This window comes from Peromyscus eremicus, chromosome 9 (genome assembly GCF_949786415.1).
Source record: "Peromyscus eremicus chromosome 9, PerEre_H2_v1, whole genome shotgun sequence".
Classification (NCBI taxonomy): Eukaryota; Metazoa; Chordata; class Mammalia; order Rodentia; family Cricetidae; genus Peromyscus; species Peromyscus eremicus.
The window spans coordinates 5,835,896-5,855,572 of NC_081425.1; the positions used below are offsets into that span (position 1 = coordinate 5,835,896).

At 40.4% G+C, this 19,677-nt stretch overlaps 1 protein-coding gene across 1 annotated transcript in view; it reads right to left on the reverse strand.

Moving 5' to 3' along the window:
* The window catches only part of Dnajc3 (DnaJ heat shock protein family (Hsp40) member C3), a 42,641-nt gene continuing 22,964 nt past the window's right edge, over positions 1-19,677 (reverse strand). The window contains exons 5-12 of the mRNA XM_059273207.1: positions 18,085-18,237; positions 15,747-15,928; positions 15,234-15,353; positions 13,361-13,466; positions 12,838-12,958; positions 6,597-6,729; positions 5,141-5,289; positions 1-3,842 (exon numbers count right to left, since the gene is read on the reverse strand). Of these exons, the coding sequence (XP_059129190.1) occupies positions 3,685-3,842; positions 5,141-5,289; positions 6,597-6,729; positions 12,838-12,958; positions 13,361-13,466; positions 15,234-15,353; positions 15,747-15,928; positions 18,085-18,237 (1,122 nt within the window). The 3' untranslated portion in view covers positions 1-3,684. The remainder of the gene's footprint in view (positions 3,843-5,140; positions 5,290-6,596; positions 6,730-12,837; positions 12,959-13,360; positions 13,467-15,233; positions 15,354-15,746; positions 15,929-18,084; positions 18,238-19,677) is intronic.

Sequence of the window (19,677 nt, forward strand, 5' to 3'; positions counted from 1 at the left end):
TAGTGGATATGACCATAAATATTTTTATTAAATGTGAAAATACACGGGCATAAAAATATTGCCCATATTCATAGACATGTATGAGCCCAGTTGAAATAATTTTAGTTCCTTTTTTTATTAAAACACTAAATTGAGATGGATTATTAGGTCTGTCCCATTTAAAACAAATATAAGCTTAGGAGTAATAATTTAACTTATCAAACATTTCTAATTTTTTACTTCCCCTGTATTCTTTTGCACAGGTAAATATTTCATCCACAGACAAGTGCAATAAGCCTGCTGTTACTGTACACAAAGCCACGCAGTGGCTAATTTTACTCTTAAATCATTCAGCAAATGAGATCATCTGTTAAAAAAAAAATTATCTCCCCCTCCTAGCATCATTTGAAATTACAGAGTAAGCTGCTACTAACAGAAAAGGAACGCTATGATCTGGAAAAAAAGATTCATTCTTAAAAATCGTCACTTGCCTTCTCCTCCCTTGATCACTACAGAAACGTCAAATACCCTCAGGAAAATTGCTCTGACTTCGTCCTACCTCAGTGATGTGTACTGACTAAAAACACTGTAAAGGTCATCACCAGTGCCTGTATCTATGAGGCACGTTGGCACCCACAATGGCCTGAGGAGTGATTTCTAACCAGTACATCTTACTTCTCTCTTCATGGTAAGTGACAACTTCTGACCAAGTTAAAGCCTTTACATGTGAATGTTATCTTCCAGGAAAAAATAATAGTGACAACTGACGTTTTTCTACTTGGTTATCAATAATTCTTTCTCACACTTTTGTTGTGTGCATAAGTTTGGTACTTTTAAAGGGGGGCCTCAAAGTCACAGTGACTTCTTATTGCAGCCCCCACATTCTGAGATTAGTCACAAGCCAGCATGCCTGCTTACATTTGAAAAAACATTTTTAATTCCATTCATTATCAGAACTCCAATGACCAATCTCCACACTGCTATTTAAAACACTACTAAGGGTATTTTAAAATTAAGATGTTATATCCAATGCACATTAATTAAACTACTGAGTTTGTTTTTTTTTTCCAGGTTTTCTTCTATTCATGGTCAGAAAGAGTAAACTTACAGAACTGAGAAGTGAAGTAAAAGAAGTTGCCCTCAGGTAGCAGATTTTTTCCTTCTTCCTGCAGTGATGAGCACTGGATGCAGCCCAATGGTGCTGCACTTAGGAAGCTCATTATAGTGGAAGGAAAGGCTAGAAACAGAATAGAGTTCAGCTGAGGTGAGCGTTGATCCTATTTTCCTCAGAATTACCACAAAGGGTCTGTAGTTCCTAAAAACAGAAACTGGAATGTGGAAGTAGCCCTGCAAAAAGGAAAAAGGGAAAGTGGAGAATGTTTCTTCAATAATGTGGTTTTACACTGCATGGTATACAATGTCAGGCAGGTACAAGGAACACTAATCTGTTACTCATCTGGGATAGGCTGGACACCAGGAGGCTGCCAACAGCATCCAGGCAGGAATTTACAGGTCATCCCTATCTTCCTAATCAGCACTGAGATCTACCTTCATCTTTCATCTCCCTCCATGGCATCTGCCTTTGGCACCAAAGTTTGCAGTGAGCAAGACTAATCCTGTTACTTTGGGTAGTTACAAGTAGGAGACAAAAACAAAAACACCTTGAAACTCTCTGGGAAGCAAATTAGGAGGCACTAGATCTGGGACACAGGTCCATGCAGCCCAATCTTCAACCATGTCACTATCCTCTGGCTCCATGCTACTGGCATCTTTCCATCCGCTCTAAATGGGAGAGTAAGCAACTTGATGCTTCCTTGGTTCTGTAGGTGAAAAAGTGCACTTTGGAATGTACACAGATGCCATCAATGTAGTTCAGAAGTGTCAGTGACGTCACCCATAAATGGAGTCAGACTGACAAACAATTGTGACATAGTAGTTAACATAAGATTACTAAGATTTGAAAAACATTTTTTATCCACTGTTTCACACTGGCTTGAATTGATTTTATGTACAATTTTGGTGGGGGCCTGGTAAGGCACTCACTGTGTAAACCAGGCTGGCCTGCTTCTCCTTCTCTAGTGCCAGGATAAAAGGTGTGTGACCACACCTGGTCTGATTGGAATTTGGGGACACTGAAGCAAAATGAAAGCTGGAAGGCATCTGAAATGCACTGTGAAGTTTACTGGTGAGAAAGAGGCTTCTAAGTACAGGCAAAAAGCACTTACATGGTTTGCCGAACTCAACTAGGTGATTTATGTTCTTCCATTAAAAAAGTCTTTTTCTATAGATGCTCAAGGATATGACTATAGGTTAAGAAAATTATTTGTGCTTGGATGCTATATTCATGCCTCCCACAATTAACTAAAATGCTTAACTTCATAAAATCAATATATTAAACCTTTATACTTAAAATATTTCACAATGTTTCAAGAAAGAAAAAAAAACTTTCTAGAATAAAGGTAATAATTCTTACCAAAGTAATTCTTTTAGATTTTCAATGTAACATCAGTAGTTTATAAATACTCAATGTTCTTGATTTAGCAATAGATTTTTAGGGCAAAAATTATCCAGTATACAAATCCTGAATAGTATATTTCTTAAAGAGGTATCTGCTTAAAAAGCAAGAGGGGGATCTCAGGAGGAAACAGGAAATGTCATCTTATTAAGTGAAATGTTAGCAAGTACATGGAGTTGAATAGATTTGCAAGCCTATACTTTCTTCTAAGCAGAATAACAAACCTGGGAACATCCAATCCTAGTGAGGCAGATCTACTGACCAAACACCAACAACCAGTACAACCAAGACAGTTGGGCTAAATGTAAGAAAAAGAGAAGAGACACTGAGATGCTGCTTCAAGTGGGAGTCCTAATGCTCTGCTTATGCTGGCAGGGCAACTCTTCCTTTCTAGCAAACAACTTGGAACTTCACTTGTTTAAGATGTATTTCAAACTGACCTCCAACAGTGTTGTCTAAAATACCACTGAGCCTCTTTTTTACGTATTTTAACTTGTTCTGTTTAACATTTAAAGGAGGATCTGTAAGTTTTTATAATTAAATTCAAGTGAAATTGGTATTCTCCTATAGATACAAAACAACAACAAAAATATATGCTCAACTTCAACCCATTCAACACCTGGACATACCACCACTACATGAGAGTATGTTCCTAAAAGATGGTCTCCACCCTTCCTGCAGTGATACCCATGATGACACTGGTACAGGAGTAAATACTTGCAAGTGACTGGACTGACCACAATCTAAGCGTAACTGTCCCTAAGAAAATACAGCTCAGTTGTTCATATTCTCTCAAGAATACTGAGACAGACACAATCCATTCTCCTGAAGATTACATACAGCTCCTCCTCAAGGTTTCTATGCAAGGCTGTACAGCGTCTGTCTGCTCTGGGTTGAATATCTATATTTAATGCTATTTAAACACCTCCACAGGGTAAAAGCCTCAGAGCACTTCCCCAGGCAGTCACAAGATGAGTACAGGCTGCTTTGTTAGAAGTATGACTCCTTGCCCCCGACCTTGGCAGGCCCATCAAGTCTACAGTAAGAACAGCTTTTTTCCTTAAAACAACTCTTTGGTCACCGACAAACTAAAAGTTTTGTTTTGTTTCCATTCGAATTCCAAACAAAGTTTCTTTGTTTTTAATATTAAAAAAATAATAGTAAAGAAGAGGAGCAGTAAAAGAGCTGGTTTAATTGAAGTGGAATTTAAATCTAAACGGTCCGCCTGAGCTGAAGGGATTGAACCCTTGCCATGAGTTCCAACTTCTGTGGAAGGGGTTGCCACCACCTCCTTGCTGACTCTCTGCATCAAGAGGATCTTCTCCATCATCAAACTTCTTTCTCATTTCTAGAAAAGAAACCAGCAAATTAAGAGCCACATATTAACCTAAGGTATAGGTACAAGGCTTTGATACTCAAATCTATACTTTGCCATCACCATCCTGAAGAAAATGATTGCAAAGAGAACTCCCAAAGTCATGCTCTTTATAAAACAGCTTGTCACTACTCTCCTCCCTCAAATGAAGTCCATCAGGCAAGAACCTCATTGAGTTCCCTCCATAAAGCATCTAAGAAGCTACTTTGCCCAACAGGTGACACATAACACTCCATAAGGCTCATTTTCCTCCCAAAATGTAATGCAGACACATGGAGAACCCAATGAGTAACAGGAGAGGATGAGGGGGCTCCCTAACACCACCAAATCCCTCAAGACCCCTGACTCTGGCCCACCCATTATACCACATTTGAGGGATAGTGAAGCATTTTGCATTCAATAACAGAACAGGTGAACTGTACCTACTGTGTTCAATAACGAAGTGCACCTCCCTTACTAGACTACAAATTACTTAAGACAAAGGACTATTTCAATTCTGTAGTACAAGTGGATGCACAAAAAAGATTTGTTCAAGGGGCAACAGGGTTTCCTCTTTGTTGAACCTTCCTAGCTCAAATTAGAACACTCATCCCTACACATACAGAAAGCCACAAAAAGCAGTGTGTACACATTCTTAGCCTGTCCTCTTACTTTCCAGACTAGATTCATATATATAATATATATATTATATATATATCTATCTCAACCAGCACATCTGTTTATGTGACTTAGGGCGAGATAGCTGCTAACATCCATGGGCACAACAGGCACGGCTAGAGATCTCCTCTCGTCTCGTCTTTTCGTAAGCCAGCTCGACACACTGATTTCCTCACCAAGCTCCTGAGACATCTGGGAATTTGGTACCAAGAATCATCTATCACTGAGCTAGGAGGCTAGCAGGGGTCTAAGAGATAACGTGTGATATGCTCAGTGTTGTGCTTTCATATAATTGCTTAAAAAAAAAAAAAAAAAAAAAAAAAAACAAGGCTAAGAAATGACAGGAACTTGTTCAAGTGGGGAGAAAGTATTCCACATTCAGTATTCTTTCACTATACACTAGTATAGTACTTACCATTTACCTGCGGGTCCCCAGACTCAGGTGGGAAGAAACTGGTGACAATGCAGGACTGACAACCAACCACAGTCCTCCCTCACCCTCCCTGCTCTACATCTCACTTTGCCCCTGCTGGGGTGGGAAAAGGAACAGCAGCTACTTCGTCACCAACTTCGCTATTCTAAAAGCAGCAGAAAGACACGGAAGCAGAAGGTACCTGGGTCTGAGAGGACTTCTTTAGCAGCTGCTATGTCAATAAACTTTTTCTCTGCTTTTTTCTTTTCTTCTTCATTCTGGAAATTATCTGGATGCCACTGAAGTGCTAATTTTCGGTATGCTTTAATGATTTCTTGTTTTTTGGCATTTCTGAAGGATGAAGAAAACTACTTAGCAACTGTCACAAAGGCCCTAACTGGGTTTTATTTTAAAAAGAAAAGAAGAGCTGTGTTGGTAGTCCTCTTTGAACACTCAGTGGTAGAGGCTTGCCTCACATACATAAAACCTTAGGTTTATCACAGCACTACAAACAAATACTGTAAGCTCTGGGTGTGTAAGGGATATAGGAGAGTGTCAACTGATGACATACAGCTTTGTTCTCGAAATTCCAAAGAGCGAAGATTTAACATACTGTTCTGGACAGTCTACTTTGTTTTTTTTTTTTTTTCCTTTTTGAGCCATGGGGGTGGTGGGAGCAAACACTGGGGACTGAACCTACTGAATGCAAGGCAAACCCACTAACACTGAGCTGACCCCAGGCCTCTCCAGAAGCTTGCTCAGTAAGCACCTCAGAATACAGTACAGGTCTTCACAACTGTCCCTTGCTGAATTTCCACACTACCATGATTTAATTCTTTCTAGGCATTAAAAAGATATTCTCACATCGGGATGGTAGCGCTCACCTTTAATCCCAGCAGTATACTCTAGAGGCAGAGGCAGACAGATCTCTGTGAGTTTAAGGCCAGCTAGGTGTATATATTGTCTTCAGGCTAGCCAGGGCTACACAGCGAGATTCTGTCAATCAATAAAAATAAAACATACACATACAAAAACCTCTGTGAACCCCTTTAGGCTGAGTTTACTTAATACTAGTAAGACCAAAGCTTTAAACTTTGGAACAGAAGCTGACAGTCTACATGGTCAGAGAAAATGAGTCTTTTTTTAGACAAAATTTTAGATTTATTTTTGTGTATGGATGTTTGCTTCAATGTATGACCATCATGTGTGTGTGTAATGACAGAAAGCAGAGGAGGTCAGAACTGGAGTTAGAGATGGTTGTGAGCCATCATGTGGGTGCTGAGAGCTAGTGCTCTTAACCACAGAGCCATCTTTCCAGCCTGTACAACTTTAACCTCAGGCTCAGGGGAAGGCTTTCTTTTCCTTCCTCCTACCCCAATGAAAATAAAGTGCAACTCTACTTTCTTCATTCTTCCCAAAAAGTCTAGGCCTAGGACCTATTTATGCCACACCCTTCATCATCAACATCTGTGTTAATGGTCTTTATAAAACAAATTGGCCTGCAGCCAATTTATGATGTTTATGATGTTAAAGGCTGTTAGAGTAATACATGACTGAAATAACATGAGTAAATGGAGTGAACCAGGTTAAGACAAAAGGAGCTACAAATAGCTTTAAAGCAGTTGATTAAATAGCACAGGCAAACTTCAATAATTCACCTTTTTACTCCCAAGATTTTATAATAATCTCGTTTCTGTGACTGTTTCAGTAACCGCTGGGCTTTCTCTAAACCTTCCCGAATCTGCTGATCATTTTCGTTGTGTTCCTGAGCAGCTTCATAATCCTGAATGGCTGTCAAAATATGTTTAGGAAAATGCTGTTAGAGGGAAATTGAGATTCAGTGCCTTTATGTATTCTAACAACTTGGTACCAAGTCCTCATGAAGGGTAACAGCCCCTTTATTCACTGTTGCTTCTAAGAGCCTAAATGGTACCACTTTCATAATTTTGTTCAAGCATAATTCATAATAAAGGCTGAAGCTCTCACTCCTGTTCAACAGAACTCACCGTGGTTGGTTTACTTATCCACCCTCTCACATTATCTCCCCACACCTCCTTCAAGGTATTTTAATATTATACAAAGCAATCTTAACACCACTAAGACATAAATGACCACAGCATAGCAAAGAAAGTAAAATACTGGAAAAGAAAATCAGCATTAACATCTATGTTTAATAGTTTGGAAGAAGCAAAGGGTACAAAGGGAGCTGGCGGAACCATCAGCTCAATACTGCCAATGTGATTGCAGTGTTAACCAAAACCAAAATACATAAAGACCTAGTATAAAAAGTCTGGAGGAAATCTACAATACATGCTTTATTTTGGAGTATTTAGGTATCTAATAGGCAAAATGAATTAGTGTAGCAAGCCCGAGATCCATCCTTTGAAAGTCCTGCTGATGAAGAATATTCATGGCTGGGTTTGGGATGCTGGATTTCAGGAGCATTCCTTGGTAACAGGCTCACAAGGCCTGGAAGTCAGAAATCCGGGTATGACTGAACAGTGACAAGCCTTCAACAACCGTCCTGGGTGATGGGTCTCTGATGAGGCCCAGTTACAGAATAAGTTTGACTTGTGTCAGGTTATAGGAAAAAAGATTCAGAATCTAAAAAGTTTCCTCCAGAATTTGGTGTGTGGCACTTTTCTCCTCACTGGAGTACATCTTTGCTCCTGAGCTAAAATACACACGGAGTCCAATATGTTCTACCAAGTCTAGAGTTAGTCAGGCTGTCAGGCTTGGCAACAGGCTGCTGTGGGATGTTCTGTATGGCAAATGTGTTGCTCTGATTGGTCAATAAATAAAACACTGATTGGCCAGTGGCTAGGCAGGAAGTATAGGCGGGACAAGGAGGAGAATAAAGCTGGGAAGTGGAAGGCTGAGTCAGAGAGACACTGCCAGCCGCCATGATGAGAAACAGCATGTGAAGATGCCGGTAAGCCACGAGCCACGTGGCAAGGTATAGATTAATGGAAATGGATTAATTTAAGCTGTAAGAACAGTTAGCAAGAAGCTTGCCACGGCAATACAGTTTGTAACCAATATAAGTCTCTGTGTTTACTTGATCAGGTCTGAGTGGCTGTGGGACTGGCAGGTGAGAGAGATTTGTCCTGACTGTGGGCCGGGCAGGAAAACTCCAGCTACAACAGGCACCTTTACCAATTGAGCCATCTCACCAGCCCCGACTGCCAAGTCTTTTAAATCATACTAAGTTATAGTATGCATGATTTTCTTATTATAAAAAGTGTAGAATTATTGTTTCCTATATTCATATGATTGCAAGTAGAAACTAATTAGAACATAAAATACTTCCCAAAACATACAGTAGCTAAGTAATTTTTGGTCCATTTCCTCAGATTCCACGCTCTGGGAATTAAATAATACAAGTCTACCTCACAGCCATAAATGAACAGCCATGAAAAATAAAAGACAGAAATATTATAATTCTAGATGTACTATTAGCAATTAATTTTCTTTTTTTTTTTTTTTTTTTGGTTTTTCGAGGTAGGGTTTCTCTGTGTAGCTTTGCGCCTTTCCTGGAACTCACTTGGTAGCCCAGGCTGGCCTCGAACTCACAGAGATCTGCCTGGCTCTGCCTCCTGAGTGCTGAGATTAAAGGCGTGCACCACCACCGCCTGGCGCAGCAATTAATTTTCTAACTTCAACATAAACAAAATCTCATCTAGACCATTTTTTTTTTCTCGTGTGTATGGATATGGTAGGTGGCAGTAAACCCAGGGTCTGTGCATGTTAGACAACTGCTCTACCACTGAGCTACAGATCCCTACTCCACCCTCTCAGTCTTAAGGAACAGTGCTAACAAACTGATCAAAATGACAGACATTAGTCCAGTTTGTCTGCCCTCTTCCCAGAACAGTGACGAAAACAAAAAATGACCATCACAGAGTTGAAAAGATAGAAATTTTGACAAATTTCTAGAAAAGAAAAAAAACAAGCAGATTCTTAACAAAAAATAACCCCAAGTGGAGAGATGCACAATCTCCTACACTGGAGGTCTCAGCAGACTTGGAAGCCATTAGTGTAGCCTTGGACTTTTTGTTTGGCAAGCTAGAAAATTTTTAAAGCAACTATCAGAATAGTCAGAAGACAAAAGCTGGGAAAGCACTCAGCCTTTACGTGGAGCACCTGGCTACAGCATTCACCTCGACAGGGGCCCATTAACCTCTATGAATGAAACATGCATGTGGAAGGCCCAGTGTGGCTGCCGGAACCAAGAAAGCCAGAGCAGAGCACAAAGGCACTTGTGATGGCTACAACAGACCTGAAAACACAAAAAGGAAACAAGAGCCCATCACACTCAGAAGCACGTCATACCTTGAAGAGTAAAGTGCTGCTGACTATGGCAGGAATGTAGGGTATTTCTTTCAGAGAACAGGTCCTACAAACTTAAGGCCTGCCCTGGGAATCACCAGGAGAAAAGGATTGAAAGACACACAACTGGCAAGTGATGCTCCTCAAGCTCCAACCAACGCCAACAAGTACCAAAGTACAGCCAGAGTTGAAGCACTTCCCAGCTACCACTGAGGTAATCCACCATGAATACTTGATTGCTACAAAGCTGACTGCTACAAAGACCTTCTAGAGCAGTGGTTCTCAACCTTCCTAGCTGTGACCCTTTAATACAGTTCCTCATGTTGTGGTGACCTCTAACCATAAAATTTTTTTGTTGCTACTTCATAACTAATTTTGCTACTGTTATGAATCATAATATAAATATTTGGTATGCAAGGTATCTGATGTGACCCCAGTGAAAGGGTCGCTGGACCTACAAAGAGGTCATAATCCACAGGTTGAGAACCACTGTTCTGTGGGTATTACCAGCTTTCACCCTATACCTCTACAAGCCTGTTCTCAATACATGGAACCTTAGAAATCTGTGAACAAGGTTACCAATTGACCAGCATGTAGGTGGCCCATAAAGGAATACATGGTCTCTTCCTAGACGGCATACAAGAAAATAGGTAGTGGGATCCCACACGAGGAATTTTCAGCCAAAGAAAGGAATTACAAGGGCTGCTGAAAAGTTATTGACACCATACACAAATCCAAGATGAGAAGAGAAAGCAAATAGCACCAGAGCAAAGGATCACAGAAAATGCCAGCACCACACTTCCCATGAATATGAGCTAACCCTAAAGCAACATCCTTTACATGTTGGAAAAAAAAAAAAACAGAAAATCTAAAGCAGACATAGTAGAAAAAACTTTATGGGGTAAGGGGGAAAGCAGAGGTAAGTAACAGGAGAAAAGACCAGCAAAATATACATGTACATATCTCTCATGATATCCACTACATGCTCCCTTAAGTGCTGAACCTAAAGCGTACAAGATTTGCCCCTTTTGGTAGCACAGGGAAGAGGCAAAGGAGTGAGCAGGGCTGGCAGCATGTGCCTTCCTGGGTATAGAGCGATTCAGAAAAGCAGAAAGCAGGAATATACAGCAAAGTCATTTAACCAGATGCAGGATGTCTGTGCAAATAGTGAAGCACAGACCATTGCCACTGTTAAGGCTTACCAGAGACATTATGGAGTTAGGGAGAAACCTGTTGCTAGGGAAATTCCAGGAATTCACAGGGATGACCCCAGTTTGGACTACTAGCAGTAGTGGAGAGGGTGCCTGAACTAGCCTACCCCAGTGATCAGATTGGTGAATACCCTAACTGTCATCCTAGAGTCTCCATCCAGTAACTGATAGAAGCAGATACAGAAATCCACAACCAAGCACCAGGCTGAGCTCCGGGAGTCCAGTTGAAGAGAAGAAGAGGGATTCTATCAGCAAGAGGGGTCAAGATCATGATGGGGAAACCTACAGAGACAACTGAACCAAGCTCATAGGAACTCATGAACTTTAGACCAACAGCTGTGGAGCCTGCATAGGACTGGACTAGGCACCAGGAGAAAACAGTCATCAGCTGTCTCACCCAACTGGACTCCACCTGTTGGAGTACTGATCAGCCAGGCATGTACTCAATGGTACAATAGTGGTGTGAATACTATGGAGGAAAACAATCACTCTGGCTGGTTCACAGGAGGGAATTCATGCCTGGGATTGTAACCTGGTCAAAAGCCCATTGCTAGGGAAGTCATAGGCTCTAGCAAAGAAACTTAAGGTGACCCAAAAAGGAACATATGAAGAAGCTACATGGGAACCTGATCTAGCAACTCAAATAAAAACATAATTAGAAGAGAAATTACATGTGATATGAAAGAACAATAACATACAAAAGATTGTTGTGCTGAATGGACATGTTGTTGAACTGCCTTCTGAATATTTGTTTACACCTATAGATGAATGATGCTCCTAACCTTGGTCAGAGATGCTGCTTCTTATAGTTCAGGGTTAATGAAGATTCATAACTAACTGAAATTGAAAATAAGTGGCCGTTAAGTGCTCAGCCTTAAACCTGGACATCTGTTGTCACCCCCCTCCAGAGGCTGGGGAGGAGTACTATAAAATGTGTCTCCTGAACATGACACAGCTGGACGTCTGTTGTCACCCCCTTCAGAGGCTGGGGAGGAGAACTATAAAATGCTGTCTCCTGAACATGACACAGCTGGACGTCTGTTGTCACCCCCTTCAGAGGCTGGGGAGGAGTACTATAAAATGCTGTCTCCTGAACATGACACAGCTGGATGTCTGTTGTCACCCCCTCCAGAGGCTGGGGAGGAGAACTATAAAATGCGTCTCCTGAACATGACACAGCTGGACGTCTGTTGTCACCCCCTCCAGAGGCTGGGGAGGAGAACTATAAAATGTGTCTCCTGAACATGACACAGCTGGACGTCTGTTGTCACCCCCTCCAGAGGCTGGGGAGGAGTACTATAAAATGTGTCTCCTGAACATGACACAGCTTGGATGTCTGTTGTCACCCCCTCCAGAGGCTGGGGAGGAGTACTATAAAATGCGTCTCCTGAACATGACATAGCTGTTGTACTCACCAACTCAACAGCACACAGTGACCTACACAAGATCAAGGCAGTCAGCACTCCAGCATGGCTGAGGGAAAGGCTCACAAGCCCCTCCCCCTCCCCCTAGCTGAGGGCTAGTGGCATCTGGAGGAGAGTCATTTGTTTTCAGGTCTGTAGCCACACACCCAGGCATATCCACCTGCTCATACAAGCAACCTTAAAGTCAATGTGCTATTAAAAATTAAAATGATATGAAATGAGGGGGGGATGTGTTGGGAAGAAAGATTCTAGACAGACTCGAGAGAGGAGAATGGGGGATGATTCTGATTAAAACCCATGTGAAGTCATCAAATTAAAAAATTAGCAAAAATCCCTATTTAAATGTTTATAAAGTACTATCAAAAATATGTTAAAAAATACATGTAATGAATTCCACCTTTCATTAAACATATTCCTGTGTGTGCTCCAGCACTGCCTTTTGAAGGTCCTCGTAACCTCTCATAGTAAGCTCTCTCGCTCAACCTGAAGTAAGGTCAGCAGCTGTCCTACCATTGCTAAAGTTGGGAGGTCACAGGATTGTTTGTCAGACAAATGTATATGCACACTTTATGCATATATGTACTACACATACTGTATATTTATATGCCTAAGAGAGTCATATATGTACATAGACATGTCTGGAAAAATAAATGAACAATGACTGGAAATCTATAATTTTCTAACCTGCAGTTTGTCTCTCCTAACTGAACTGGCTACTAAAACACTAAAACTGGGTTATATTCCACTCAGTTTCACAGAACTCTTTCCTCAGATGCTATACCTGTTATGGTCCACTAAGAAAGAATAACTACCAATTTTTCAAATTCTTAGTCATTTGCAGATAATTGTATTCAAAATAAAACGCAACTGAACGTGTGTTGATTTCATACAATTTAACCTTTAGATCGTGCCAGTCAAATTCCTCTAAGATTTACCTTCATCATACATTTCTTCTATTAAATAGGCCTCTGCTCGATCTTTCAGAGCATTCACATTGTCGGGTTCCATCTGTAAAACTTCAGAACATATTCTAATGGCTTCAACAGGCTTCTCATCCTGAAAGTCAATGGAAGACAAAATATGGGTGGGGCTGCACCCCAATGGTCAAGTGCTTGCCTATCATGCACAAGTTCCCGAGTTCCATCCTAAGTACCAAAGAATAAAAATAAATAAATACACATCAGGGGCCAGAGAGATGGCCCAGTGGGTGTGCGCACACAGTGAACGGGCCCAGTGGGTGTGCGCACACAGTGAACGGGCCCGGTGGGTGTGAGCACACAGTGAACGGGCTCAGTGGGTGTGCGCACACAGTGAACGGGCTCGGTGGGTGTGAGCACACAGTGAACGGGCTCAGTGGGTGTGCGCACACAGTGAATGGAAAAAGAATTCTACGTAAGTTAAAACTGGCTATTATCCCATGTGAAGTACTCACATATGTAGGAACAAGCCCACTGTTACCTTAGAGAAGCAGTGACAGATCCTTTCTTTGGAGCGGATTGTGTACTCAGCAACACTGGGCTCTGTTTTCATGACAGATTCATATTTGCTGGTTGCATCTGTGTATCTATGAAATGAGCAATCCAAGGGTAACAAAGACACTATTTCCAAAGCTGTAGAAACGACCCTCTCCTTTCACTATGTATTGCTTAATAAACAGCAGAATGAGCACCACATCTGCCTTCAAATACAGTTCCTCTAACTTTAATCCAAAGTGACCTGTTCAATCCAGAGAGTCTTTAAAGCATGTGGCTGGGGGCTGGGGTGGGTGGAGGTGGCCAGATGACTCAACAGGTAAAGGTGTTTGTCAACAAGACTGATGACCTGAGTTTAGTCCCTAAGACTCACATGGTGGAGAGAATCCATACATATTCTCCAGGACATGCACTTGTCTGTACACACAAATAAACAGAGTAACAATTTAAAGCATGTGGCTAGGGCATGTAGGGGTTGAAAGTTAAAAGGTAAATGAAGAGACTATGCAGCTTCGAGGAACTCATCACCATACTGAGACAAAACCACAGATGGAGCTGCTTTAGGGTCATTCTTGGGCCTGGAAACCCAATAAACTTACTAGTTTACCATACTAACTTGAGTGTTCTCTCACTGGCAAACACCTTTTCATGTCTCCCCAGAAAAAGTACACAAGAGAGGCGTGTGTGTGTGTGTGTGTGTGTGTGTGTGTGTGTGTGTGTGTGTGTGTGTTTGTGTACTTGGGGCATAGGGGACAGCACTGGAGATCAAACCCAGGGCCTTGCATATGTCAGTTACTCTACAACTGAGCTATAGCTCCATCTCTAAAGATTACACATGAAAGCAACATTATTCAATGGGTGAGCTTCAGTGAACGAATGGCTAAATAAATCATAGTGGCTATTAATACCATGGGAAACATTAACCAATAAATAGGAAATACTGACACAACAAGCTAGATAAATATCCAGAGAACTTTGCTAAAGGAGGATAAGGCTAATCTCAAAAGTTTATAGTTTTGTTTCCATTTCTTCAATACTCTTGAAATGACAAAACTATAGCAACAAAGACTATATTCACGGTTGTTAGGATCTAAGGAAGGCGAGGGACAGGAAAGTAGTTGTAGCTGTAAAGGGGCAACACAGGAGGTACTTATGTGGTGATGGAATTAATCAACATCTTGATTATGGCACTCTAAGATGTTACAGTCTGCAAGTCACTGCGGGAAAGTGGGTAAAGCAGTGTCAGAGAGGGGTGAGTAGGAACTCAGCGTCGACCTCACACTAAGCAGTACTGTCTGCAAAGTCTTCACCTCTCCTCCCCAGCCTGTCACCCCCTACACCCCAGTATGCACACACACAGCCCAAGTCAAGGGACTCCTATTTTCAGATGAGAATTCCTGGCCTTCGCTGCTATAGACTGGACGAAGGGCTCTTCTTTGCTTCTCCCATTATGCTCCACTCGAGATCTTTGCTAACAACTCTATACACTAGCACTTTACAGTGACCTCCACATTAAGCTATAAACCTTTTAAGGCTAAAACCAGCGGTCACATTTTTGTACTCTCAGTATATAGTCCAGTGCCTGATACACAAAATAAGAAAATCCTGAAATAGCATACAGCGGCTAGTAAGGATACTATGCAGTTCCTGCTACTTATATTTTGTGCTGAGGGCCATGGGAGTATACAGCAGATGACAGACAGCTAGTGTTTGACAAGTCAACCCACCAGACGTATAACTCTTAGTTGGGGCCATGGGAGTACACAGCAATTTTGCCTGCTTCAACAATATATAATCCTGGTAGTGTTGCCAAGGCTCAATGCTATCTAGACCATCACCTAATACATAAGGGCTCTTACCTGCCATCTCTGATCAGCTCTTCAGCTGACTCAATCAGCTTGTTAAGCTTCTTTACTTGTTTATAGTGTGCAAAACATCTTTTGTGATCCTGGTCAAGTTTCAGACATTCACGGACTTCACTGCTCATGTAATTTTAAAAAAAATACTCCAAGTCAAAATAATCATTGACTACTTCTCTGCATTAAGTAGAGAAATCACAATTAACGTATTTTTGTAACAAAAACATGCTGACTTCATCATTTGCTATACACAGTTATATATGACATTATATCATAAACACAACAATTCAAATGGCATGAAGTTATACATTAAACACTCTACTTTGTTTTGGTAAGTAAAACAATTCTCACTTATTTTAGTAGGACTAGTTATTGAAAATAAGCTGTAGAATTTATATAGTACATTAGGAATAACAATTTACTTGAACGGATATTTTTTAAAAACCTTAGTATTTCTATTAACATAATATGAAAATTATAGAAAGATTAGATATGAATGTCACAGGAACTGACCTGAGGGATAACTCATGGTCTCCTAGTTGATAGTAGAGTGTGCTGATTTTGTAAAATGCCTCCGTGTTATCGTTCCTCAATTTTGAAGCAGCCTTTAAGTCACTGATGGCTTTCCTAGGTTCTCCTTCCTTTATAAAACACTCAGCTCGAAGTTCACGTAATTCTGCATCCCAAACACAAACCTTGAGAAACAAAAGAACTAGACTTTAAGAAACAAAGTATATACATTGATTCTTGCATCCCACACATTTCATCCATATTTACAAACATCAAACACCCTCAATTAATGTGATTAAAGTCAGTATTGTATAAATAGTGTTTAAAACCCTGATGTGACAAATGTGATAGAATGTGATTTCTTGAGTATGCCTTAACATTCTGAGGGAGGATATACATACACAACAAAAGGGGGCTTTTTCTTCACCAGATTATAGAAATTATAGAACTTTAAAACTCTGAATATACGAAAATATTTGCACATTGAGTTCCAGCCAAGCTTGAGATGCACAATGAAACCCTTATCCAAAAAAAAAAAAAAAAAAAAAAAAAAAAAAATCAAAACTATGGCATTTACTAGTAGAGGGCTATTCCCACTCAAACATTTGGAGAGAATATTCAATAATCAGATTCTTTTTACTCAAACAGTTATAATTTCTATAAGAAAGAAAATCTAGGCTCTTTTTTGTAATTCTTACTTTTTTTTTTTTTTTTGAGACAGGATATCATGTATATACCAAGCTGGCCTCCAATACCATTAGCTCAGGATGACTTTGAACTCTTGATCCTCCTCCTGCCCTACTTCCTGAGTGTAGCGATTTCAGGTGTTTATCACCATGCCCAGTTAATGCTGTACCAGGTGTCAAACCCAAGGCTGTATGAATGAATGCTGGGCAAAAGCATTTACCAACTGAGCCTAAAACATTGGTTCTCAATTAGCAAAATACACACACTACATTGATTACTAAATTAAATTATTTTTTGTAAACTGTTACATCCTTGCTTCCTTGATATTAAATCCTCATTTTAAAAAAGAAAAAATAAATAACATAGAAGACTTCAAAAGAAAAAAACTAAATAAATAACATGGACGACTTCATTCCTGTTTGATGAGAAGTCCATTACACTCACTAAACACAGTAGATTCTTCCAAACAGATACCCAAGCTCACCAATAGAGCCTGTACATTATGTTTTTCTCAACTTTTCATATATATGTGTATATATATATATATATATATGAGGAAACTGAAATCAATATTAAATATAAATTAAATACTGACAATGAGATAGGCCCAAATGGACAGTCTAGCAGCAAGAAAGTGAAAGTTATAGTTTTGCTTCCTTAATAAAGTATCAATAAAATAATTTAGTAAAGCAAGACCTCCTCTGTGCCATATTATAAGATCTCCTCTATAAAGTTATAAGGGCTGGCCAGATGTTTTAGTGGTAAAGATGTTTGCATACAAACCTAGTGACTTGAGTTTAATTCACAGAACCCACATAATGTGGGAGAGCTGACTCCACAGGGTTAATCTCTGGCCTCTCTACGTGTGTCACAGTACACACAACCACACACACACACACACACACACTATTAAAAATTTTTAATTACCAAGTTAATTCCTATTTTCTATATATCATATATTTATTGCCAATATTAAGTCAAAGAGCTATGAAAAGGGTAATTATATTGATAATTATATTATAAATTATATAATTATAGGTAAATGTATTTCTACTTAGGCTTTCTTCTGAAATCATCTGCTATTAAATCCCCCTGAGGCAAGGAGACCCTTAAACTTTACACTTATTGGAATCCTCTGTATCCTAGCACTCTTTCTCTGCTTTCTCTTCTAGAAGCTTCTTATTTTAAGCATTTCTCTTTCTTTCCAAACACCATCTTTCCTTTCTCTTTGAGTAATTCATCTTTTACCCATTATATAGCACAGTATTCTCCAAAATTAAAAATCAATAAAAAGGGTAAAGCAAGCAGTGGTAAAAATATGTAATTCTCAGCGAGGCGTAGTGGTGCACACCTTTAATCTGAACCCTTGGCAAGCAGAGTAATGCAGATCTCTGTGACTTTGAGGGCAGCCTGGTCTGCATAGAGAGCTCCAGGTCAGCCAGAGTTACACAGACAGATTCTGTGTCAAAAAAAAACAACATAAAATGGAATTCTCACTTGACAGCATACCCACCTTTTTACTAAAAAGTTCATCTGCAAATGTACATGGCCAGTCCTGAAGAGCTACAAAAGCCCAAGGACCAGGCAGTATATAAACAAGCCTTATTCCAAAAGCAGTGCCAGATGCCTCAGCTACAAGGTTTAAGAGACTTACCTCTAAAATCTTATCAAGGAAGGTTATAGCAGCACTATAGTGAGCACTTTGGAAAGCATCAAGCGCTTGTGAGCGTAAACGCTGCATCTCATCAGATTTTACAAGCTGAGACTGGGCTTCCTTCTCTTCATTTTCACTTGGATTAGATTTGAGCTACAAAACAACGAAATAAACTTTTAATCTCTTAAATCCAGTACCTGTAATATACACAAAAATCTGATCATTCTAAATACCATAGTGCAGCTACTGCCCAGAAGAATCAGTCACAGCATGTCCAAATTTCTAACCCCATAAACTGAGATAATACAAAAGGTTGCGTACTTTGGGTTGTTCATTACACAGCAGCAGGTAACAAACAAAGGAATAACATGGATACGAGTTTTGCTATTTCTCAGTGACAAAGTTATGACAAAGTCATCCATATCCTATGACTACTTGATTTTAACACTATTTATGTATTACGTTTGTGGTGGCCTGCACGTCACAGTACAAATGCAGACCCAAGTCCATGATCTCCTTCCAGCATCTGGGTTCCAGGGGCTGAACCTGGTCAGGCTTGACACCGTGTGGCTCCACCCACTGAGCCATCTCATCAGCCCTTTTATGATTACTTTAAAATAAAGTCTAAATGCACAAGTTACTCCCCAAATCCTGAATTATTTGCTTTTCTACAGGCTGTGTGCATTTTCTTTGACAACAAAAGGAGAGTAACACGGATCTGGGTATGGCCAGTGTAACTGTCGGCAGGCATTATTCAAGTGCAAGTTCCCTTTCAGTGCTGGGGGCTAAACCCAGGGCCTCCCTCATGCTGAGCATGTGCTCTACCACTGAATCATATCCCTCACCCTCTGTGACTGCTCTGCTGTAAATACAAATTCACATGAGGGGAGCTGTAGCTCAGTGATAAAATTCTTTTCTCCAACTTTCCAGCACTGGAAACAACTAAATACACAATGAGGACAGGTTACAAAAGATATAATACCTACTTTCAGAAGAAATTCCTGTCCCCTTGAATTACACATCAGCCAACTTTAAAATGTGGACATTCTCTATTAAAGTTAGTGATAGCAATTAAAGTACCTAAATTTGACCCAGAAGGAAATTATGATTTACTGGAGTCCCACAGGCTTATGTGCATAATCTGAATTTTTAGGTTATGCACACACAAAGTAAAAGACAAGTGACATACTGGGGAGAAGTACGAGCCATATTCTCAGATAAGGGAGAATACCCAAGTTAAACCAATCACTTACAGAAACAAAAACAAGAACCCCACAAGTACACAGGCAGAGTGCCTGAAAATGAAGACACCACAAGCAGGCACAGAAACACCCCCCACCACTATCACCAGGGAGAGGCTAATCCAACCACAGAGGTGCTACCACCTTACACTGACTAGGAACACACTGCAGCGGCTGGGATCTAGAATGTTACCCCAAAGGTGTGTGTGTGGGGGGGGGGGGGGGGGTCCCTGCAAGCGTCACGGCCTGCAGCGAAACAATCTGCAGAGAGGGGGGAAGGAAAACTGTCCGGCCCAACATAGAGCTGGTTCAAACTTCTGAGTCTGACACCAGGTCCGTTTATTTTAGACAT